This window comes from Rhinichthys klamathensis, unplaced genomic scaffold (genome assembly GCF_029890125.1).
Source record: "Rhinichthys klamathensis goyatoka isolate OS25496 unplaced genomic scaffold, OSU_Roscu_1.1 h1tg000066l_1, whole genome shotgun sequence".
Classification (NCBI taxonomy): domain Eukaryota; kingdom Metazoa; phylum Chordata; class Actinopteri; order Cypriniformes; family Leuciscidae; genus Rhinichthys; species Rhinichthys klamathensis.
In genome coordinates this window covers 1,565,296-1,590,270 of record NW_026606609.1, presented here as the reverse complement: position 1 = coordinate 1,590,270, position 24,975 = coordinate 1,565,296, and the positions used below count along the sequence as shown (strand labels likewise).

Below are 24,975 nucleotides of genomic sequence, written 5' to 3'. Positions count from 1 at the left end.
GTGGTGAAGTAGTGTTCGTTACAGAGCCATTGAGGTGAGAGAACAGTAGCTTGATTGTTTGACTGGAAAGAGGACCCTGCAGGTCACAATGGCTTTCAGGACGAGCGCCAAGCTTCAACATTCAAGCTCTTCATCAAATATTCCCCTATTTAATACTCCTGCATGCTGCTTAAAGCAAACAGAGAGCCATGTCCCTCCCAAATTCATGAAATATGCATAGAGTTGTTTAGTTTGCCATGCATTAATTTATAGAATGCCATCTGGCCTATAACGATGGTGTTTTGGATTACAGAGCACTAGTAAAATACAAAAGTTTTGTAGTAGATGCAAAAAGAGGCTGTGTAGAATTTCAGGAAGTTTTGATCTTGTTTTTCTACTCCCTGTTCCTCCTTAATCTCTTCACTTTATGTGAGTGTGTGTGTGCATGTAAGGTAGGGTGTGGCCCTCTCTGCTGAAAGTACTCCCATACCAGCCTAGCAAGATGGGTGTATGTATCACTTGCAGAGGGGTGAAAGGACAGGAGCCTGAGGCTGAAAGAGGAGTGGCCAGATGAGCCCCTCCCGTGGCACAAGAGGTATAAAAGCTCCTGCACTCATTGAAGAAGACACTTAGAGGGATTTAACTTTCCTCTTAGTGAGCTCACCTGCTCTGGATCTCTCTGTCTCCTCCTGCTCTTTTTCTATCCGATCCACACCCCCTCATAGACGACAGCAATCATGACTTCGATCAAAACATCCTACCGTTCCAGTGGTGGAAGCATGAGCGGCGGCGGCGGCGGCTTTGGTGGAGGAGGTATTAGGAAGAGCTTCTCTAGCATGTCTGCCAGCGCAGCACCCATGGGCAGCAGGATGAGCTCTGTGTCATTCCGTCAATCCGGCGGTGGTGGTGGTGGCGGAGGTTTTGGAGGAGGATCTGGACAAAGCTACAGCTACAGCATTGGCGGCGGCGGCGGTGGCTTTGGAGGAGGTCAAGGAGGTGGCTTCGGCGGTGGAGGATTCGGCGGTGGTTCTGGATTCGGCGGTGGTGGTTTCGGCGGTGGTGGTGCAGGATTCGGCGGTGGAGGATTCGGCGGTGGTGGATTTGGTGGTGGATTCGGTCAAGGCGGTATGGCACCCATCACAGCTGTCACAGTCAACCAGAGCCTCCTAGCTCCATTGAACCTAGACATCGACCCCAACATCCAAGCTGTCCGCACCCAGGAGAAAGAGCAGATCAAGAACCTCAACAACCGCTTTGCTTCCTTCATTGACAAGGTTAGTCTTCTCTTTGCAAACATACTCAGCTGCACAACACAACAATCTGATCTTGCACATCTGACATTTTGACTATTCATTCATTCAACGTTTGGTTTACGTGCACACATTTCAAGGGCCTTCATATGATCTGAGGTCTGCTCATTAAATATTTCACAGCCAGTCACTTGCACCCAGAAATCCTGCTAGTGTCAGATTCAGTGTAACAGTAAGCACACACAGTAGGAGACTGGGTGCCATTGCATATGCCACCTCTGCATCATTATCACTCAACTTCAGTCAAGCAGTCAAAGTCTATATCTTAGGACAGTCTTGAGTTGCTTTCCTTGTATACAATTGTTCTTGTTCTTTGAGGGTGAGTTTAGAAACCCAAGCCCGATGAGATCCAATGACTGATCCAATCCAAATAAGGGCATGGATCAAGTTTTTCTTCTATCCCTATGGCACCAATGCAGATGTGTGTGTGTGTGTGTGTGTGTGTGTGTGTGTGTGTGTGTGTGTGTGTGTGTTTGTGTGTGACAAACGAGTATCATCTTTAACTCTTACTTAATCATTTTATTTTTTTTCTTAAACAAACCTAGTTTCCTATTTTGATTCTCTGAGACCTTTGGGGAGTTCGCTATGTAACCACACCTTGTAAATTTCACCCCCACTGTAGGTGCTACGCCCATTTGTATGATTCTGACAAGAGATATGATCAGCAATAATGTAGCTCAAATAACTACTGATGTCATTACTGCTTTGTTCTTTTCATGTGAATCCTGCAAGTTTAAAGTAATTGTGAGGTTGTACTTATTATTAACTACATTCCATGAATATGCAGAACGGTGGGTACAGTTAACACCTGAGGGGAAAGGCGTGTCATATCATCTCTGTTAAGGCTTGCCATTTGGCACAGGTCTCATAGGAGCCTCGCCTTTATGCCAGGAGGGAAACATTGTTTTAATAGCACAGAGAGTCTAAACATGTTGTGGTGTCATATTTATGATCTCAAAGGGGAGTGTACATATTAACAGGACAGTTACTCCAAGAAGTTGTGCTGGCCAACACAGCATGTCACATATGCTTTTTTTTTTTTTTTAAGTTGCCAAAGGTGTGTCAATACAAGTCTGGATATGCAATAAGAGGTGTGCTTGATAATTACTGTAGAAGACACATCCTGTGGCATAAGTAATGGCACATCAAAAGGTTCTCATGCCTTCTTTTTCTAATAAAGCTATTTATTCAAATCCTTTATTGGTTTATTTCAAATACAGGTGCGCTTCCTAGAACAGCAGAACAAAGTGCTTGAGACAAAATGGAGTTTACTGCAGGACCAGACATCCACCCGCTCCAACATCGATGCCATGTTCGAGGCCTACATCTCCAACCTGCGCAGACAGCTTGATGGACTTGGTAATGAAAAGATGAAGCTAGAAGGAGAGATGAAGAACATGCAGAATTTGGTTGAGGACTTCAAGAACAAGTAAGTACAGTAGCTGTGCAAGAAAATGCTCAGGGTTCTATGAACCACACTTTGTGCGAATGGTATAATTTCACAATGAATTTGCTAAAATGGAAAACTTATTTTTGCAGATATGAGGATGAAATCAACAAGCGTGCCGCAGTGGAAAACGAATTTGTCCTGCTCAAGAAGGTAATACCTTTGGCTGCTTTCTTGGCCCCCTGGTTATATTTTTACAATTATTTTGATTGTAGAGTCCACCCATTATATTGAGCTTTGTACATTTCTTCATAGGATGTTGACTCTGCGTACATGAACAAGGTTGAGCTTGAGGCCAAGGTTGATTCCCTTCAAGATGAAATCAACTTCCTTAGAGCCATCTTTGAGGAGGTGAGCATTTGATGGAACTATATGATGACTGCAAGGCTAGTTTTATGTAAGATTTATCTCATTGCCTTATACCTTATCCTTGCAATTTTAGGAGCTGCGCGAACTACAGGGACAGATCAAAGACACATCAGTCATTGTGGAAATGGACAATAGTCGCAACCTGGACATGGATTCCATCGTTGCCGAGGTCCGTGCTCAGTATGAGGACATTGCCAACCGCAGCCGCGCTGAGGCTGAGTCGTGGTACAAACAGAAGGTGAGAAAAAGACTTTCAAGCATCAAACAAACACTATGTTTAAGCAACCAACTGACAGATCCTAATGAAAATGTCTCTCTTTTCACCTTCTAGTTCGAGGAGATGCAGTCATCTGCTGGCAAATATGGAGATGACCTTCGCAACACCAAGTCTGAAATTGCCGAGCTGAACCGCATGATCAGCAGACTTCAGAATGAAATTGAAGCTGTCAAGGGACAAGTACGTAGTCTTTTAGTCTTTAGTGTTAGTCTTTGGATGAGGTTTTGGCCTGAATTAGATTGCCAACCAAATCCTTAGTGTGTACTAAATGTACTTTCAAATAAAGGTTTATCCAATTAGCAATGCATGTTATGTTGGGAATAATGTAAAGGAGTTCCTACAGAAGAGGACAGGAATAATGTAAAAGTGCTGCTGAAAACTAAAGTTGTAATGTCTTCTTTGAATTGCTTAGCGGTCCAACCTTGAATCTCAAATCGCTGAGGCTGAGGAACGTGGAGAACTGGCAGTGAAGGATGCCAAGCTCCGCATTAAGGAACTGGAGGAGGCCCTGCAAAGAGCAAAGCAGGATATGGCGCGCCAGGTGCGTGAGTACCAGGAGCTCATGAATGTCAAACTGGCCTTGGACATTGAGATCGCAACCTACAGGAAGCTTCTGGAAGGAGAGGAGACCAGGTCAGTCACTTTTCTAATTTGAAAGCTTATGTATTTTTTTTCTCTTGAAATTTGTCTTTATATAGACATTGACATTTATTTTATTTTCATTTTGTCAGGATTGCTTCTGGTGGAAGTTCTGCAACCATCCACATTCAGGAGTCAAGCAGCAGTAAGCTTATTATATTTTTTATCTTTACCTTAGATAAAAAGACATTATCAGCACATAATTTGCTGTAATAACTGCATTGGTGTTCAGTATAACTAATGTCTTTGTTTGTTGGTTCACAGGTAGTGGTGGCGGCGGCGGTGGCGGCGGCTACGGATTCGGTGGTGGCAGCAGCTACGGTGGTGGTGGCAGCAGCTACGGTGGTGGCGGCGGCGGCTACGGTGGTGGCAGCGGCTTCGGTGGCGGCAGCGGCGGCAGTGGCTTTGGATATGGCGGTGGCTCCAGCATGAGCATGAGTGGCGGTGGCGGCGGTGGTCAAATGTCAATGTCCCGCTCCTCTGTGGTGCAGTCCAGCCAGAAGCGCCGCTTCTAAACTCGTCCACCCAGTTCCCCCTACCTAATATGATCTACCACCTGAGCAACAAGATCTTTTCACTCCACATTTCAATGTTCATACATTTTTTTTATGCGTTTAACCCCCAAAATCCACAGTGACCCAAAGAGACTCTAATGTCAAAGTGTTATATACTGTACCTGCAGAACGGCTTTTCACATTCACCGTGCTGTTTTTGATTCTAGTTGTTTCCCCTTGGCATCGCTCCTCAGCCAGAGTACAAATTGTCCTTTAGGGGATGCACAATCGGAAAAGAGCTAATAAGAGAGACAAAGCATGGAGCTCAAGTATTTTTTCGGGCTGAATAGCTTTTGTTGCTCTGTCACAACATGTAAGCATTAAATGCACATAAAATAAATGGCTTTTTAACTGACTTAAAATTCCTTGTCACTACAACCAGCATTTATAATACTTCTGCTTCATCATAGTGCAACAAAAGCTACTCATTTGAGATTTTACTTCCTAGAGAGGAGTAACTTTTACTTTTTTCTTTCCCTGATTTTGGATGATGGGCTGATGAGCTGTTCTGTCACAATTGTGGTTTTCATCCAACCATGTACCACATGGAAACATCAATAAATCAGGGTTATATACAATCACTTGTCTTCAGTTTTTATTTCATTGACCTTTCTCTTTTACACAACATAGGAAAACAAAAAATGCAACTTAAATTGAATTTAATCATCACTGCCATATAGGTATATGAGTCAATGACATAGTGTCCACAATCAAGAAAAAGGAATATAAAAACAAAGTAGTCTATGGTTTCAAACACCTTTTATGCCATTTTCACAAAAAGTTTAAATCTAAAAATACTAACTTTTCCATGATTTAACTTAAATATTAAATACATGTGAGTGTACACATATCAATCATTACTTTAAAAAAGATTAATATATATATATATATATTAAGGTATTTTTCAAATATTACAAATTAATTCGTAATTGTCACTAAGGTTTTGGTGAGCTGCAACACAAAACTTTAAATACATTCTACTTAATAACGTTTTTTTTTCTTCAATTTTTTTATTCTTTTAATTAGCTGTTTTGTCTTTATTATTATAACAGGACAATTTTTACCCATATAAGGAATTCATCCTTGCAAACATAATACCGTATACAGACTGTAGATCAGACAACAAAAAAAAAAAAAACATGGATCAATAAGAAAATGTACCAAAACATAAAACAAAGGTACCATATAATACCACAGTATTCTTTTAAATACCTTAAGGACTATGTTTTTTAAGGGACAAAGCTGCAAGACCAGCAATTATAAATAAAATAATAGAAAATCAGCACAAAATAATATTACAACCCAAAATTTGTTTGGGACATTTTGTAAAATGCAATAAAATCAATAATCTATGATTTGTTAATTCTCTTTAATCTTTATTTAACTGACAAAGTTTTTTTTTTTTAAAGAATAAAAAAGATTTTAAAAATTTTCATTGACCAAATTAAGCGTATTTTGTAAATATAAACAAATTTTGTTTTTGATGGCTGCAACAAACTCCAAAAATGTTGGGACAGAGGTTAAATAAAAATGAAAAGCTTATAGAATATCCAAATGAAACACTTCAATGAAACAGTCCAATAAGTAGGTGAATTGGTAATAGGTGAGTGTATTATAATTATAATCATTTGTTAACAAACATATTCATTACTTCAATGAGCTCATTGTTTCTGCATCAAATTATTACATTGTTTAAATTAATACATTTTTAGCTAACTGTGATTTTGTATATGTACATTTCTGAAATACATAACTTAGACACTTACCTCTGATAACACATCACTCTTAATTGTAATATGGACTCATGCACTTTCTGTAAAGCTGCTTTGAAATGATGTGTATTGTGAAAAGCACCATACAAATAAACGTGAATTGAATTGAATATTATGATTGAGTGTAAAAGGAGCATCTCAGTCTTTGCAAGCAAAGATGGTCATGGCTCATCACTTTGTCCCAAATATCATGAGAGAATTGTCAAACAATTCAAAAATCACATTTCTAAATGCAAGATTGCACAGAATTTAGGTCTTTCGCCTTATTCAGGGAATCCAGAGAAATCTCAGTACATGTAGGGTAAGGCAGGATACCTGAATGTGCATGACCTTTGACCCCTCATGGCATTGCATGAGAAACCATCATGCTACTCTGTTAAATAGTCACATGGGCTCGGGAGTACTTTGGAAAACCATTGTCACTTAACAGAGTCTGCTACTGCATCCAGAAATGCCACTTGAGTCTCTGTTACGCAGGGAGAAAGCTATACATCTGTTCAATGCAGAAATGCTGGCGAGTTCTCTGGGCCCGAGCTCATCTCAGATGATCCAAAACACAGTGGAAATGTGAGCTGAGGTCAGATGAGTCCACATTTCAGCTTGTTTTTGGGGAAAAACAGACATCGAGTTCTCAATCCCAAAGACGAAAGGGACCATCCAGACTTTCATCAGTCATGGTATGGGGGCGGATCAGTGCAAACGGCATGGGTGACTTGCATATGTGTGAAGGTACCATTGATGTGGAGACATGTTAATGGCAAGTTGACATCTTTCCTGGGGAGCAAGACAACGCCAGTCCTCATTCTGCACATGCTAAAACAGAGTGGTTTCTAGACACTCTACACCGTAGAGTGTCTAGAAACGTGGATGTGCTTGACTGGCTGCCCGCAGTCCAGATCTGTCTCTTATTGAAAATGTATGACCCATCATGAAAAGGAGAATCAGACAACGACGATCACAGACTGTTAAGCAGCTGACTTTTATCAGGTGAAATTGAGCCTGAAATCTATTTGCAAAACTTCAACAATTATTATCCTCAATTCCCAAACTTTTAATTAAAAGGAAAGGTGATGTGACACACTGGTAAACATGCCTCTGTCCCAAGTTTTTTTCAAGTGTGTTGCAGCCATCAAAATCTAAATTTACTACACAAAATACTCTTAAGTTAGTTAGTGAAAACTTTGAAAATCTTTTCTTTGTACTTTTGTCAGTTAAATAAAGGTTATAGAGAATTAACATATCACATATTCTTGATTTTCTTGCATTTTACAATATGCCCCAACATTTCTAGATTTGGGGTTGTACAAACAAGGACATTTATTGTATTCTAGATCCATAGATGTGACCAGAGAGACTGTGGGGAACAAATGTAAAAGGTTTCAAACTGAATATTGAAAAACTACTATTGATTCATAACTGTTCTGAATATTGACTAGGACATGGTGCAATAGGGGAAAGGACACATTCATTTCATGATCGTCATCACCTCAAGAGTGAATAGGGCAACATACTCAATAGCCTACAGTCAGAAAACATGCGGGTTACAAAAGTCACAACACTTCAGAGAGTTAAATATCGCTGTTAAATGTACACTACACATTAAACATGTGTTGTCTAAACAGATAAACACTACCCAAACACGTTCCCATAGGACCTAAAACCACACCTGACCAAGCAGAGCCAAGATATCTGGTTACAACAGGCAAACTAAGCTTCCATTCAATGAGGGTTTAGCTGGCTGGTCAGTTAGTATTACTCGTACTCCTTTAAGGGACAATTCTGTTGTTGTTTTTAAGTGGATACACCTGATAGAAATTGTCCTTTGAGAGATAACTAATGTAGCCTACCCTCTGTTGAAAGCCGTTGATTGATTTATCAGAGTGAAGACCTCGCGGCTCGCGAGCAGGTCAAATAATACCAATACAAACAAACCTGATACAGCTTCTTGACACGCTCATCTAGTAGATCCAAAATCAAATATACATCTTTAACGGTGCAGGAAATATCAAAGCAGATCAGAATTGTTCAATGGAAACTTGTAACTTACTAACTTTACTTACTAGCTAATAGCGTCCCCTAACGGGTATTTGTCAATTTTACCGCTTTTTTTTTTAAAGAAAGTAGCCTATGGGTTAATTTAGGGGTTCATGGAAAAGTTCATGTAAAATATATATTTTTAAAAAACCTGTAAAAAAAAAAAAAAAAAAAACAGGTAAAAAGACAACAAATAGATGAGTAAATAAATTAAAATTACGTTAGGAGTAGAAAAGGAAACAGCTAAAAATGTCATTTAAAACAAACTAAATATTTTCCTAATAACATTTTATATATAAATATATATGTAATACCACAGTATAAATTGGGTCTTAATAGCTACAAGAAACTATAGATCGATGCCTTTTAAATTTAATTTTAGGGTGATGATCCTCACATGAGGATAAACAGTTAATATTCAATGCCAATATAGTTTACACTTTATTTTAAGGTGCCAGTATTACAGTGTAATAATACATATAAGTACTGAGTGATAAAAATTAAGTATATGTACTTAGGATTAGGGTTAATTGCATGTAATTATGCATAATTTATAGTTATTACTACAGTAACTAGGCTACATGTAAAATCTATAACTGACACTGTAAAATAAAGCGAATTGCCTCAATATAAAAGTCAATATAATATAATTGTATATAATATAATGATAGCACAAAGACATCCACAAAAAAAAATCATTTATTTTTTACACTTCCTCATTTCATCTTAAAATGCTCGAGTACATTCTTTAAAAGTTGGTTTACACACTTGATGTAGTCAATATCTATGTTTGAAGATAGCCAGTTAAGTGTTTGATAACAAAAAAGGATTTATAGCTAAATATCTAATAAACTGTGCTTGATAACAACAGATGTTAAAGATATCTAATTGTGTTTGATAAAAGAAGCAAACAATAGTTCATCAGTGTCTGTAATTCTTTAGAGTGCTGTTCTGGTGATGTAAAGATGAGGTATTATGTTGCAGTCACTCTGGGGTTGTCTGGGTCAAATGTCATGATCTCCATGTGGATAAGACCTGTGAGAAATAAAAAAGGCAGAGTAGCTTTAAATATAAATACCTCAAGACCAACATGAGAATTTCAAAAATGTATTTAAAGCAGGTTCAACAGAGTGCCAGAGTACAGAAGACATTTTAAATGTTAAATAAGACAAGAGCTTTATGTGTGTGTGTGTGTGTGTGTGTGTGTGTGTGTGTGTGTGTGTGTGTGTGTGTGTGTGTGTGTGTGTGTGTGTGTGTGTGTGTGTGTATCCTCTCACTCTTCCATTCGCTGACGGCCAGATCCAGACTCTCAAAAGAATCATCGTATGCAGGAGACACAGGCTCGTTTTCAGGGTCATGGAACTCAGACAGATATGGATGTGAAAGGCCGTTTTTTGCTGTAAGTCTGACCTCCGGGTCCAAAACCAGCATGCCTTCCAACAGATCGATGGCTGTAGATGGAACACGCATTAAATCAAAGCTGAATTACAGTTAAAGACGCAACAGATGGGACAAGCTTTTATACTGGCTTTACGAAGCCAAAATAATAACAGCTATCATAGCAATATAGTAGCTAATGTACTAGTATACCACTAGAGGGCGACTTTTACCCATTCAAAACAATGCAATATCACACACATAAAGCTGTTAGTTAATAATTACTGGGTGCTATTGGTTTTAGGTTTAAAATGTTTATAAAAGTGAAATCAATATGGGAGTTGTGAACATACCAGAAGGATCCATAACAGAAAAGACCTCTTTGAAAGGCTTTTTCTTTTGGACTGGAAGTGAGCGCACATATGACTGAGCCTGCCAACACATCAATACAATAACGACAAACAGACTCGAAAAATATTCCTAAAATAGACAGTAACAGATGTCTGATGGTATATGCCTACATCTTTGCTTTGCATTTTCATAACAAGCGTTGAGTTTGGTGTGCCTGTCAGGGTGAGGATCTTCTTCAGCTGGTCAATACCTAAACAATAAAGTTAAGGAATAGGCACTCTTTTGCTTGACAGACATATTTAAAAAGCGAGGAAAGAGAAAGGATACTGTCACTGCCTGGGAAAAGCACCTCTCCTGTTATCATCTCAGCCAGGATGCAGCCAGCAGACCAAACATCAACTGAACAAAGAACAGTAAAATTGTGACAAAAGACTACAGTGACTTAAAACTCTTTAAATCGCCTTTTACACAATGTGTTGGGCGGGTCAATAATGAAAGGGTCAAAGGTCACCTGTTTGAGTATAATGCATCCAGTTGTAAATGACTTCGGGGGCTCTGTACCAGCGTGTCACCACATAGCCCGTCATCTCAGTTTCTGCGTGTCTTGCCAGTCCAAAGTCCAGAATCTAACAAATAGTGTAAGAAACAGGCCACATAAGCCCCTTTTCCACCATCGGACCAAACCTTTCTTATTGCTTAAAGGGATACGCAGAGAAGGAGACAAGAGGCCGTTTTTTGAATGGATGTCAATGGAGGAGAGGCTTCACCATGCTAAAAAAAAAAAAAAAAAAAAAAAAAAAACTTTTTGTGAGGAAATAGCTTATAATTTAATGAATCGACAGCTTGTCCGCCAATCTTCAGCATGTTTGCTCTTAACAATTAATTTTGGATTGATCTATTTTTAGGCCGAAAAAAAATAATGCTGTTTTATAAGAGAAGTCACGGAAATTTGCACGACAGGAATGATTCCGTTTACGGCACTTCTCATTCATTTCTATGGTATCCGCAAACAGTCGCACAACTCTGAAACCAAATTCAGTGACATGAAGGCTGTACTGTGATTGGTTATCAAGAAACACCTGATCCAAGTTAGCCGTTAAGCTTTTTCCAATGGTAGAGCCACGCATCTCCCAATAACAATACCATATCTGGCGATACTGACAGACTGGGGGGAGAGGTGCTGCAACAATGTCAAATATGTGAAACATAATGTTTTAAACGTTCAAGCATGAAAACCTATTCTAGTAGAGTACAAAAACAAAATCAATACTTTGAAAAAGGGCATAATATGGCCCCTTTAAATAAATAAAAACAAAATGGTCAAGGAATGAGGAAAGGTTTTATGAGGGGAAAAAAGCAGTAGTGAAACAAATGATAATTTTGTGTAATATTATTTGTAGTGCTGGGCAACGATTAAAAATTTTAATCGCGATTAATCGCATGATTTTCTTGCGATTAATCGCGATTAATCGCATTGTTACGCGCAAACTTTAATAATGAATTCTAAAGTAGTCTATTACTCACTTTTGATTTAAATGTACTGCTATATACACAAAAGTGTAATAACATGTGGTTTGCAAAAACTTTAAACAAATAAGGTGCTTTTACCAGCAGTATTCCCTTTACACAGCAATAAAATATTTATTGTAAATCTCAACTTAAACATTAATGTAATCAAATCAAATATTAAAACAAAGCTATTTGCCACTGCCAGGGCATTACCTTTTATCTAGCTTGTTAAAACGAGTCCAGTTTTCTTGGTTTTTTTCTTAACAGGTATCAACAGGTGTCTTTTAGCAGCAGAAACAGTCTATGTCAGAGGTCATGAGATATAAGTCGACCAACGTTACTTCTCTGATAGTAGCTTAGGTTTGGTCATGCCATGGTTTCGCACGTACACTAAGATCGCATTAAACAGAGGTAAAGCCCAATTTATACTTCTGCGTCGAACTTACGTCGTACCCTGACGTGCACCTCTCCAAAAATTTAACGACGCGTCAATTCTACGCGCACCGCAAGCGCTGTGATTGCTAGAACCGCTCCACGGGTTTCACATGCTCCCTCTGCATGTGTAATTGCGCGTCAACGCGGACAACGACGCAGAAGTAAAACCAACCAACGCGTAGTGTATAGCGACACAGAAGTATCAGCCTTTTAGAGTGAGGTGAATTGGTCGAGCACAAGGTGCAGCGACAAGCGGGTGCGTTCTGTGAAACTGTTGCGCTCATGCTCGCCTCACGCGCTCGCCTCACGCACGCGCCCGCCCGTTGCCGAAGTTGAATTGTCTAAAAGGATTTTGATTGTCTATAACTTTTTGTACACGACGCGCAGTACAAATCATTGGAAGAGAGACTGATCCTCGGCTCGCTGTTTGAGTTTCCAATATTTAAATAGTTATCAGGACATCAACAGAAGGGAATTCACATTACAGAGCATCCCCGCTAAACTACACGCAGGCACATCAGGTAAAGTTATGTATAATTTTAATTTAAGTTAAAAAGACTACAGCTGCGTTGCGCACAGAAGCCGTTGCTATGGTTACTATCCATAGAGCGCCTGTCATTCACTCGCGGAGCGCTGTCTCCCTTTCTGTTCACCTGCCAAAGCCTCTCCACTGCAGCTGGTTTGGGTGGGTTATTTGCTGGCTGACCAACATCCCACCCCTCCTGTGATCCATGGTTTGACTCTAGGCCTATGTCCTATTTAGAGCCAGTGTGCAACGGACTTTCAAAATAAAAAAAATAAAAAAACTGCGTTAACGTGCGATAAAAAATTTGTCGGCATTAATTAATAAATGCGTTAACGCGATAATAACGCGTTAACTTGCCCAGCCCTAATTATTTGTAATATATTTACTATTATTTTGCTGATCATTTATTCTATGATCATTATGTTTACCTTTAATTCACAGTTTTCATCCACTGCGAGGTTACTAGGCTTAAGATCCTGAAACAAGATATACTAGTGTCATTTCATCGTGTTTTATCAGGAACTGCATTTACATGCACAAAAATATTCCAAAGTTAATCAGAATTTGGTCATATTCTGATTATTTAAGTGTCATGGATATAAATGAACCTAATATATTATTTACAATTTTACAAACATTAAAAGAAATGATTTGTATTGATATTTCACAATATTACTGTTTTTACTGTATCAAATACATGCAAATTTGGTGAGCAAAAAATACTTTTCTTTCAAAAACATAAAAACAATCTTTTACCAACCCCAAACTTTTGAACGGTTGTGTATATTTATGACTCTATGAATACACAGGCAATATTTACATAGTACATACCCGATGAATAATCCCAGCAGAATGGATATACTGAGGAAACATATTATTAGCTGCAGTATGATTCAATATTCAGGTTTCAATGCCATCAATAAGTGGTATACAAGGAAGTTAGTGTATGACATCTATCGAAGGCATCAAGAACAGAAATACAGAAGAATGAAAGAGTTTCAGTGAATAGAAATAAGGCAGACCTTGAGTCCTCGCAGTATCTGATAGAACAGGTATATGATGACTTTGCTGGTTAATTGTTTCTTCTTCATTATGTGGCTAAGATCCTGAGCTACAAATGGCATCACCATATAGCTGGGGGGAAAAAAACATTAGAAAATGTAAGCATTTTCACTATCACTGAAGTTTGTAATTTAGTGAAGCTGGGATTTAAAAAAGTATTTTAGGTAACACTTTATTTTAAGGTGCTTGTAATAAGCAATAAATAACAGTTAATAAGACACTTATAAGACCTTATAAGATGGATATAAGATGCATATAAGCATTAACTAATGATAATAAATAAATTAAATTAAATAATACATTTCTCAAGTATCAATACATTGCACTTTTAGAACAGCCGAACAAACATAAATGGTAACAGAAACTCCCAATCCCTTAAAAATTGACCTTGCCAAGAGGGAGTAGTTTCCCTGATCTCTTCAGGGCCTGGACCTTTAATTAACCCTTATATGAAGTAGTTAATGCTTATATGCATCTTATATGCATCTTATAAGGTCTTATAAGTGTCTTATTAACTGTTAATTACTGTTAATTACTGCTTATTACAAGCACCTTAAAATAAAGTGTTACCGTATTTTAAAATTGATTTTTTTTTTTTCACACAAATCAACTTTAAATGGCCATAAAACATCTCTGTATGGAGCACATCCTCTCACTCACACACAAATACATCCACACATATGCAAGCATGCACTGCATCCCTCAGCCTGTCATGACAAGCGCAAGATTTCTGCACAGGAATGCATTCTGTTCATCCCCACACTCACAAAGTATCAAATTTCTCCAGCGAGGAATGAGGGGTGAAGACATTCAGGAGGCAGATCACCTACACAGAAAGAAGAATACATTCAGAAATAGTCTGTGCATTACCAATTAATGAATTGTTAAACATCATTCATTATGATTCGAAGGACAATATAATTTATCCCAAGAATGGAAGAAATGTTAGTTTTCTTGTTGCTTCTCGCATAATAGAAGTATATGACAGACCATAGAACTTCGATTTAAAGTTGTGAACAATATTAGAAGACTGATCAGGCGACAAATTGCAAAAATGTACTATAACTGTGGAATATATTACCTCAAATACACTCACCTAAAGGATTATTAGGAACACCATACTAATACTGTGTTTGATCCCCTTTCGCCTTCAGAACTGCCTTAATTCTACGTGGCATTGATTCAACAAGGTGCTGAAAGCATTCTTTAGAAATGTTGGCCCATATTGATAGGATAGCATCTTGCAGTTGATGGAGATTTGTGGGATGCACATCCAGGGCACGAAGCTCCCGTTCCACCACATCCCAAAGATGCTCTATTGGGTTGAGATCTGGTAACTGTGGGGGGCATTTTAGTACAGTGAACTCATTGCCATGTTCAAGAAACCAATTTGAAATGATTGGAGCTTTGTGACATGGTGCATTATCCTGCTGGAAGTAGCCATCAGAGGATGGGTACATGGTGGCCATAAAGGGATGGACATGGTCAGAAACGATGCTCAGGTAGGCCGTGGCATTTAAACGATGCCCAATTGGCACTAAGGGGCCTAAAGTGTGCCAAGAAAACATCCCCCACACCATTACACCACCACCACCAGCCTGCACAGTGGTAACAAGGCATGATGGATCCATGTTCTCATTCTGTTTACGCCAAATTCTGACTCTACCATCTGAATGTCTCAACAGAAATCGAGACTCATCAGACCAGGCAACATTTTTCCAGTCTTCAACTGTCCAATTTTGGTGAGCTCTTGCAAATTGTAGCCTCTTTTTCCTATTTGTAGTGGAGATGAGTGGTACCCGGTGGGGTCTTCTGCTGTTGTAGCCCATCCGCCTCAAGGTTGTGCGTGTTGTGGCTTCACAAATGCTTTGCTGCATACCTCGGTTGTAACGAGTGGTTATTTCAGTCAAAGTTGCTCTTCTATCAGCTTGAATCAGTCGGCCCATTCTCCTCTGACCTCTAGCACCAACAAGGCATTTTCGCCCACAGGACTGCCGCATACTGGATGTTTTTCCCTTTTTTCACACCATTCTTTGTAAACCCTAGAAATGGTTGTGCGTGAAAATCCCAGTAACTGAGCAGATTGTGAAATACTCAGACCGGCCCGTCTGGCACCAACAACCATGCCACGCTCAAAATTGCTTAAATCACCTTTCTTTCCTATTCTGACATTCAGTTTGGAGTTCAGGAGATTGTCTTGACCAGGACCACACCCCTAAATGCATTGAAGCAACTGCCATGTGATTGGTTGATTAGATAATTGCATTAATGAGAAATTGAACAGGTGTTCCTAATAATCCTTTAGGTGAGTGTATATTACCTATATTCACTAGCAAAACTTTTCGCGTTCGCTTGAGAAACTTTGCTTTCGCTCGCAAAACTTTGGTCTGTCCCCGCTAAACGTTTACCTTCCCTTGAGAAACTCTGTGGGAGGACGCAAAAGTTTTGCATTCGCTAACAAAGTGCAACACTGGTGATGGAAATAATATAAGGTGGGATAAATAACTATATTCATTGTAGCAAATGCAAAATTTCTAATAGTCTTTTCCTCCCATCTCATTTTTTTCCACATTACCATGATTACACTTTTTTCAGGGTCAACAATTTGACCAAATTAGTGTTCTGTTTATACTCCTCCTTTAAAGTGTGTCCCATCTTTAAATCAGTTTCAGACCAAGCCTCACTAACAGAATTGGATTTAAAGGGAACATAGTTAACCGAAAAATGTCAATTCTGTCAATATTTATACACGTTCAATTTCTTCCTACTGTTGAACACAAAGGAACATATTTAGAAGAATGTTGGCAACTAAACAGCTGCTGTTCCCCATTGACTCCCAGAGTATAAAACATATTACTATGAAAGTCAATGGGGACCAGAAACTGTTTGGTTACCAACATTTTTCTAAATATCATCTTCTTTGTTCAGAACAAGCAAGAAATTAATAACAGTTTTGGAACAACATGAGGGTGAGTAAATTATGACAGAATGATCATTTTTTTGAGTGGACTATCCCTTTAAAAGGAATATTGATCTTCTTAACTGACTCATTTCAAAAACCCTTGTCATGACCACACACATTTATGCAGACCTGAATGTACTTTTGTGCTTGATCCCATAATTGCTGCTTGCAGATAAATGTTTATTTGCTGTTGTTTAAAAAAATCATTAACTTTGCCCTTTAAAAAACGTTTAAAACAAATAACAATGAATTTGTAATTGCAGTGACTTAACTGGAATTTGAAAAGAGGATAACATATTGCATAAATTATTCTTAAACCTCTCGCTACAAACCTGCATCAGTGTGAGCTCAAGCGTACTGTTTACTAAGCACAGAAACTGGTTTGAGAAGATAAAGGGGGGCTTTCACAACAGAAGTATCATGAAATCTTTTCATTCTCTTTCAATTGACAAAAGGATTATGATGCTATCACAAACTACATACATACAAAACAAATGTTAAAGCTCTGCTCTAAATGATGGATGAAAGTTCATCAACTATGAGGCTGCCATAAGGAAGACAGTAAAACAATGTAAATAATACAGAAACATACGATATCCTAGATTTACTGTCCTCCTCTTGGGAATTTGAGACTTACATTGTCGTGTTGGATGTGACGGAGCAGCCGGAGTTCTCTGTAGGCACGTTTAGCATGGATCAGAGACTGGAATGGTCTGTAAAGCTTTTTAATGGCGACCCTTTCCTTTGTCTTCTGGTCGTTTGCAGAACTGCACAGAAGTTATCATTAGAAACCATCACATCACACATTCATTTGACATGAAATACATTTTCACAGACAACTGAGAGAGATGGCATGCATATCATACAGCTAAAAAACTCAAATATATTTTCACTATATTCAATCACGGTATATTGTTTTTTAATAGCTAAAGATGTCGCTTTTCCTTGTTCACTTTCCTGTTATTATTACATATTTTATAAAAAATTATGTATAATTTTACTGTTTAATAATAAACGATGTGCATTTGATTGTTACATTTTTAGTTCATGCGTATATTTAAATAATAATACACTGTAAAAAAAAAATTTAACTTGAATGTTTAAGTCATTTCAATTTAAATTACAATAAACTGACTTAAAAAAATTATTATATTAACTAATCTTATATAACTTATGAAAAAAAAGTTGCCATATACTATATAGGCTATACTGTATACAGTTAAAATATACAGCTAAAGGCCATGACTTGTTCTTGTGCCAATAATTGGTCTGATATTTGCTCAAGCTTTTTAAAAATAGTGATTTTATATATATTTTTTAAATAGCTTTTATTGTATTCGTTCAGGCATTTTTATATTATCACAAGGTCTGAATACCAAAACAAATGTGGTATTTAAAGCATATTCTTTACATAAATTTTTTTTGAAATGTTTTATGGTTGTTTTAACATCTGGTCAAAGGACATCTGACACATAATTAATGTGTATTGTCCTTATAAATTAATAAAATTATACAGGCTCATAACTGAAGAGAGCTAGGCTATATATTGATTGAGACAGTGTCAGTATTTTGGGGGAATTTCTGTGTTATCAGCAAACGTGCTGAAACCTGTCCCTCAGGTATGCGAGTCCACAGCTGTTTATTTTACCTAAGGCTCACTCACTCTCAAGTCTATGTCATAGATGCATATAGCAAATTATTTTTTATTACTGAATCTCTACTTCTGCATAATGAACATAACAGTAGTTTGTGGTGCTCGACAGTACTGTTTGTAAAAACGATGCATTATGCAAACTCAAGACATAGAATTATTACTACATCTATCTACTACACTACTTTTACTGTAAATGTACTGTTTCCTAATAGAATAGTCGTAATTGAATAGGGCTTTGTTCATATGCCTCATATTCCAAATCAGTTCCAGAATCTGGCATAGACTATAGGCCTATAAGTCTCCTTTATATGTATAAAACACTTTAATAGGCTATATAAATCTTGTAATATCTCTTATTTGCCCAACGCCATATATAAATTCCGCTTATCATGTGGAGTATAAACCCCCCTTAACATATATAAGCTCCCTTTTCACATATATAAATCTGACCTATAGTAGCATAAGCCCCCTTTCTTACCATACAGTCCCATAGGCTCCAGAGCCAACGGGCTTGAGTGAGGTGTATCGGTCAGGAACATCCCATGTAGTTTTCTGGATCTCCAGTCTGTGGAATCCCGCTTTCAGAGGTGAAGCCATGGAGACGTGCACCTTAATCTTCGTGTCCGCTTCCGTCAAAGCGCACTGTTCGACCACTCGGATTGATCACAGTGACCCGGGTGAGCGCCAGTGAGAGTCGCGAGGACACGCCCACCTCCACGCACCTTCACCGTCACGTGATGAAGGTGAGGGTCCTTGTGTTCTGCTCAACCAAAATACCAACAAAAACTATTATAACAGTTATTTGTCTTTTGCGTCGAATAAACCTGACTGTCGTCTGTCTTTTATTCCTCAACAACAACGTGTTGAACTTCCAGTAAGTTTAGGGTTTTATTGACCACTGGGCTACCATAAAAAAACGAAATAGACTGAACAAAATATCAGGAAGAATTTGAAAGCTCTTTGAGGGAGATTCAATTTAGAGCCATAATAACGGTAGGCCTATAATTATTGTGTTTTGGTATAAACTTCAAACTATGATAGCTTTTTGTACTGGAAAATATTAAAATATTTGTCGCCTAGGCCAAATATTTTATGCACTTTCTGATATGAGACTATGTAGGTTTTAAAACATATAATATCGTATAAAAACATACGGTAGGCTATTTTACACGACAACGATGTAGGCCATGGCTACCTTTGCGTTTTTCGTACAGACAACGTTGTCAAGACCCCGTTCACACATCCGTGAAAACAACTAAAAACGCTGTATTGTATATTTTTTTAATTAATGTCATGAACCAGAACAATATGAGACATAATCTTTCAAAATAAAATAAAAAATACAAAGTAGCCTAAATAAAGTAAAATAAATAAAACAATGCCAGAGGACAAGAACAAACAACAGAAAAGGGGTGCTACTTTACACAACATCATACCTGCTTACAATGCTATAACGTTAAGCTCTGATTGCCTTTTGACTTGTGCAATTACACAAAACAGAATAAAGAAGAAGTTCGGTTTGGAGTCAGACCATTTCATTTTATGAATATGAAACTTTTCCAAATATTAACAATTGTATAAAGTAGGCTATGTCATATCTTTCTCAATCCCATGATCAATGAAGTGTATCATTATGTCAAACCCACTCAGCTGCAAATCCGCTGTATTTTATTATTCATGCCAAGCCAGCCCAGTAGTTGGCGATGTCACTTTGTGAACATGTAATACGAATGCGCATGACGTCACAGTTTCGCACTTTTGTAGTTTACAAAGAGAAAAACTTTCAAAAGTTCGGTCCCCTAAACGCAGTTGTCGTGTAAATGAACGGCCAAAACGCATAAAAAGTATTCCATTTTTAGTTGAAAACTGTGACGTGTAAACAGGTGTTGTACACAGAGTTTACTAAAAAGAAAGGTTTTGTTGAACAACTCACTGTAGCTTTTGTTGTTTCCGGCCGCCGGCATTTTGTCAGTCAAAAATAGTCGACCTCCAATCTCGTTATTTAGACTGATATATTGAATGAAACCCCTTGTTTATTATTATTATTTGAATATATATTGCCATAAGCTAAGTGGCTAAGTTATCATGCTTTTCATTGAAATTACAACTTCATGATATTTCCTCATGGAGTCAGTTCATTCGCATTCGGAGATCGACTATTTTTGACTGACAGAATGCCGGCAGCTACAGTGAGTTGTTCAAATCCTTTCTTTTTAGTAAACTCTATGTACACAAACAATGGTCTCAATGCTCGAGTTCATGTGTAGAGGCCCTGGTGATACTTCAAGCAAAGTTGCATGTTGTGTCGAGCCTTTTTAGTGTTTTAAAAACAGCGATTTTGATGCTATCATAGTAGTGCCCCTAGCACTCCCTAGCAATTTGACTGAAAACGAAAATACAGTAAATCTTAAAAGTCGCGTTTCCATCCTAATTATGCTTTTAAAAGAAAGTTTGCCTCGGGTAGATTCACAAAATGACCGTAGGTTTCATTTTGGCGAGAGTAACGGAAATTAATGCTTCATTCTTCAAGGCTAGGCCTGTGCATTAAATTGAACAAAAGTGACAGCAAAGACTTTTACATTGAAAATTCTGTTTCAAAGAAATGCTGTTCTTCTGAATTTTCTATTCATCAAAGATTCCCGAAAATGTTTTTATATAAAAATTATTAAGCAGCACAACTGTATTCATCATTGATAATAAGAAATGTTTCTTGAGCACCAAATCAGTAGCCTATAATTATTTCTGAAGGATCATGTGACTGAAGACAAGGGGACCCTGATCCTGACCCGACTTGGTGAGCATAAGAGACTTCTTTAAAAAACATCTTACAGACCCCAAACTTTTCAACAGTATTAGTATTGTCTCTTGTGTCGCCTGATCTTTGACCTGACGTTATAAGGTCTGGTCAAGAACCTCCCACTTAGACAGCAAGAGACCACCATACATGCTGTTTATACCTTAGCACTGTGGGGAAAACTATAACGTATAAATAATGCAGTCTCAAATAAAACTTTGATTATCATTTAGAGATTTGATGTCACTAACCTTGCAAACTTTAATCTTCAAAAGCGATTATTTCATCTTCAAAAGCACCTGCTGTATTACTCCGACTTTGTAACTCAACTTTGTTTCCAGACAGAGTGATAAAAAGGAAATCAGATCGAAACTTATTACATCAAAAAAGTTTTTTCCAGATTTGTGTGCAATATGGATCAGACTGTGGGCGGACTGTGTGACGTTTGAGGCTGAGACTATGTATCACATCCAGCATGACCATAGAGCAAAGGACAAGACATGAAGAGATGACATTCACTGCTGGCAAAGGGTAAAGTGTGCCATGATGATGATGATCATCATCATCAGTCCCACACAGGCCTACGTTGGCATTGCTTCAGATAATATGACTCATTGTTATTTGTCAGAGAGTCATGAGGTTCTGGGAAACATTAGTTCAAGCTGCATGTACAAATATTGGCTCAACTTTGAAAACTGAAAACTGTTATAATTTACTCGCGCTCATGTCGTTCTAAACTTGTATGACATTCGTTCTTCTGCAGAACACAAAAGAAGATGGGATCAAAACAACGTTGAAAAATAAATAAAATAACACACATTTGACAAGATCCATTGTTGTCAGACAGCATTTGCCAAGATTTGTCGGAAAGGCTTTATAAGGCGGGGTTTAGCGATGGGTCAATTCTGAGGTGATTCAGTTACATGTGTTTTCCACATACAGGTGTTACATCAAACAGAGGTAGTGTTTGCAGATTCCTCTTCTTCTGGCTTCAGCGTGTAAGAAAACACTGGATTTCAGAGGAATAAATAGACTCTCTCACAGAAGGTCAAAGGTCAGTTCTTCAAGGCAGAGAACTTTCACACGCATTCAAACACGCAAAAACATGTTCATAATATCATCACTATCAATATCATATAAAACAAATACGCACACACATTCACTTTTCTGCATTTCTCCTCTTTTCTAGCTTGCTTCCTATAATCTTCTGGTTGTCTAAAAACCTGGCATTTCTAAATTATGAATATTGTTGGCTCTTTTGAAAGTTGCTTTGGATAAAAGTGTCTGCTAAATGTATTAAATGTAAATATGAATGGTTATGGATCCATAACCATTCATATTTACATTTAATGCATTTAGCAGCATTCATATTTACATTTAATGCATTTAGCAGACACTTTTATCCAAAGCGACTTTGGATAAATGGACTCTTATTTATGTAAAATAATAATAGCATTTTTTTTGTGAGTTTAAAAAAATAATAATATTTTTGGAGTACCTGGTCAATGACAATGAAGGGTTTTTTTTCATTTCAGGTTGGGTTTTATTTTTCATGTCAGGTTGGGGCAGGTTGTTTAAGAAAATTAGATAGATAGATAGATAGATAGATAGATAGATAGATAGATAGATAGATAGATAGATAGATAGATAGATAGATAGATAGATAGATAGATAGATAGATAGATAGATAGATAGATAGATAGATAGATTAATTGCATAATTACAATTGTTTAAATGAGCAAAATTTTTGCGTTTTTTTCCTCTTCAGTTTTTACTGCTTCATGAACTGTTTTGTGACAATGTCAATATATCAATGTCCACTTCCATTATAATAACTTATATAGGTCGCAAGTTATCAAAATGGAAACCATTGTGAAATCAGCATTCCCCATTAATGTAAAATGTCTTTTTTCCGAGGCAAAATTTAAAAAAATATCAACTTATTTGGGCTTAAAAAATCACATTCAATGTAGTAAATAGTGATAACTACAATATATATGTAGTCTTTTTAGACAAAGAATTTATGAATAGTGTCTAAAAGTGGGCTGTGTGTAATTAGGGCCTATGCTATAATAAATTGAATATTTGACCAACAGTGGCCTCTTCTGGTTTTAGGCAGCATTACAAGTTTTAGGTGAGATTGATTTCTTTCTTTTCTTTTTTTTGAATCTTTAGTAGTGTTTGTCCTTCTAATTCAGCTCAGTCAGGTAACGCTTAGTAAGTAAATGCCATTTTAGGGAGGATTGTAAATATATATATATGGTATTGGTAATATAATATATACGTAGAAATCAATCTTGGCTTTAGGTCTCTTTGTCACGTCTGATACTCAGAAAGTGTCCATAACTGCAACACACGTATTCAAAACATACACCATTACGCAGTGATTTCAAAGCAATTAAACCAGTGTGATATGGTCAAATAAACATGATGTGTTTGTGGAAAAAAGACTGAGGCCTTGATGTCGGTTTGCTTTGAAGGTGTGGGGGAGAAGACTGCCCATGAGGCACAGAGGTGACAAGAGATTGGTTGTGTTTTTGTGATGCCCACTGTGAGGTGAATAGGGATTGGTCGCATTGACTGTGATGCTGGGCGAGAGGTGTGGCACGATTGGGTGTGTTTTCATGAATGTGTTTGTGTGTTCTTTCTTTGGCACACTGGGAACTCCCACCGCACAGACACACCCACTCAAACAAACACCTACTCAACACACCCACCATCTGTGTGACCATGAGCCCATACACTCAACATGGCTCTTCTTCTCTTTGGCTGTTCCACACATACAAATACAGGCAAAGGTATACTATTTAAAATTATGGATAATTAAATCAGAGGTGGAATAATAACAGTTCCCAAATAAATAAACTGACTTAAAATATCCTGCAGTTTTGTTTCCTACACTTTTTATTTGGCATTTCCACTCAGTTTCATTGTTTGGATTGATAGTTAGGCCAAACATGACCCTGCCCCTGTCAGCCCCTCTATAAAGCTAATGAGGCAAAGAATGAGTGTTAAGAAGACCTAAATTGGCTGTGCTTTACCTCTACTTGAGCTGATATAAGTGAATGTGAAATAAAGTAGACAGATAGATAGATAGATAGATAGATAGATAGATAGATAGATAGATAGATAGATAGATAGATAGATAGATAGATAGATAGATAGAGATAGATATATATACAAACAAACATGTTTTTGTTTAAATGTTATATTAACAAACAAATATAGGCCTACATGTTTTTGTTTAAATGTTATATTAACAAACAAACATGTTTTGTTTAAATGCTATTAACAAACAAACATGTTTTTGGTTAAATGTTATATTAACAAACAAACAAGCATGTTTACGTTTAAATGTTATATTTACAAACAAACAAGCATGTTTATGTTTAAATGTTATATTTACAAAGAGACAAATAGGCCTTCGTATTTTTGTTTAAATGTTATATTAACAAACAAACATGTTTTGTTTAAATGTTATATTAACAAAGAAAAAATATAGGCCTAGGCTACATGTTTGTGTTTAATGTTATATAAAAAAAAACAAATGTTTTGTTTGAATGTTATATTAACAAACAAACAAACAAACATGTTTCTGTTTAAATGTTATGTTAAAAACAAACAAATATGTTTTGTTTGAATGTTATATTAACAAACAAACATGTTTCTGTTTAAATGTTATATTAATGAACTTTTGGTATTAATGAGGTGGTCTTTTGTTTGATCGTTATTGTAAACAACCAGCACTTTTAAAAGTGTAGACTCTTTTTGTAGAAAACATTTAGATGAATAATCACGGCTGTTTTTGTGTCTCTCGTGTATGGACTTGGACTAGGCGATGTCTGAAGCCCAGCCCTCTTCCATCAGCGGCCGCCGGGTCGCACTAGCGGACAATAACTCCACTGTGAACTGACGCTCACCTCC

At 37.3% G+C, this 24,975-nt stretch overlaps 2 protein-coding genes across 2 annotated transcripts; one reads left to right on the top strand and one right to left on the bottom strand.

Moving 5' to 3' along the window:
- The first annotated feature begins 596 nt into the window (after positions 1-596).
- Positions 597-5,153, top strand: krt5 (keratin 5). Its single transcript, XM_056250037.1, has 9 exons — positions 597-1,253; positions 2,510-2,718; positions 2,829-2,889; positions 2,992-3,087; positions 3,179-3,343; positions 3,437-3,562; positions 3,795-4,015; positions 4,114-4,166; positions 4,286-5,153. The coding sequence occupies exons 1-9, from the start codon at positions 717-719 to the stop codon at positions 4,534-4,536; spliced, it is 1,719 nt and encodes a 572-aa protein (XP_056106012.1). The 5' UTR covers positions 597-716; the 3' UTR covers positions 4,537-5,153.
- Positions 5,154-9,295: 4,142 nt separating this feature from the next.
- On the bottom strand, positions 9,296-18,934 carry zgc:171775 (STKc_p38 domain-containing protein). The gene is made up of 12 exons (XM_056250039.1): positions 18,736-18,934; positions 17,241-17,370; positions 14,409-14,467; positions 13,602-13,713; positions 13,411-13,440; positions 13,008-13,055; positions 10,621-10,735; positions 10,437-10,508; positions 10,280-10,359; positions 10,112-10,190; positions 9,659-9,832; positions 9,296-9,416 (listed from the first exon to the last, which is right to left on the bottom strand). Exons 1-12 carry the CDS (start codon positions 18,852-18,854, stop codon positions 9,355-9,357), a joined length of 1,080 nt encoding a protein of 359 aa, XP_056106014.1. The 5' UTR covers positions 18,855-18,934; the 3' UTR covers positions 9,296-9,354.
- Positions 18,935-24,975: the final 6,041 nt, after the last annotated feature.

Coding starts and splice junctions, on each gene's coding strand:
- zgc:171775 (XM_056250039.1), bottom strand. CDS start 18,854: ATGGCTTCACCTCTGAAAGCGGGATTCCACAGACTGGAGATCCAGAAA. Junction 10,360..10,436: donor GCTTTTCCCAGGCAGTGACA/GTATCCTTTCTC, acceptor TTTATTGTTTAG/GTATTGACCAGCTGAAGAAG. Junction 10,191..10,279: donor TGAAAATGCAAAGCAAAGAT/GTAGGCATATAC, acceptor ATGTGTTGGCAG/GCTCAGTCATATGTGCGCTC.
- krt5 (XM_056250037.1), top strand. CDS start 717: ATGACTTCGATCAAAACATCCTACCGTTCCAGTGGTGGAAGCATGAGC. Junction 1,254..2,509: donor TTGCTTCCTTCATTGACAAG/GTTAGTCTTCTC, acceptor TTTCAAATACAG/GTGCGCTTCCTAGAACAGCA. Junction 4,016..4,113: donor CTGGAAGGAGAGGAGACCAG/GTCAGTCACTTT, acceptor TCATTTTGTCAG/GATTGCTTCTGGTGGAAGTT.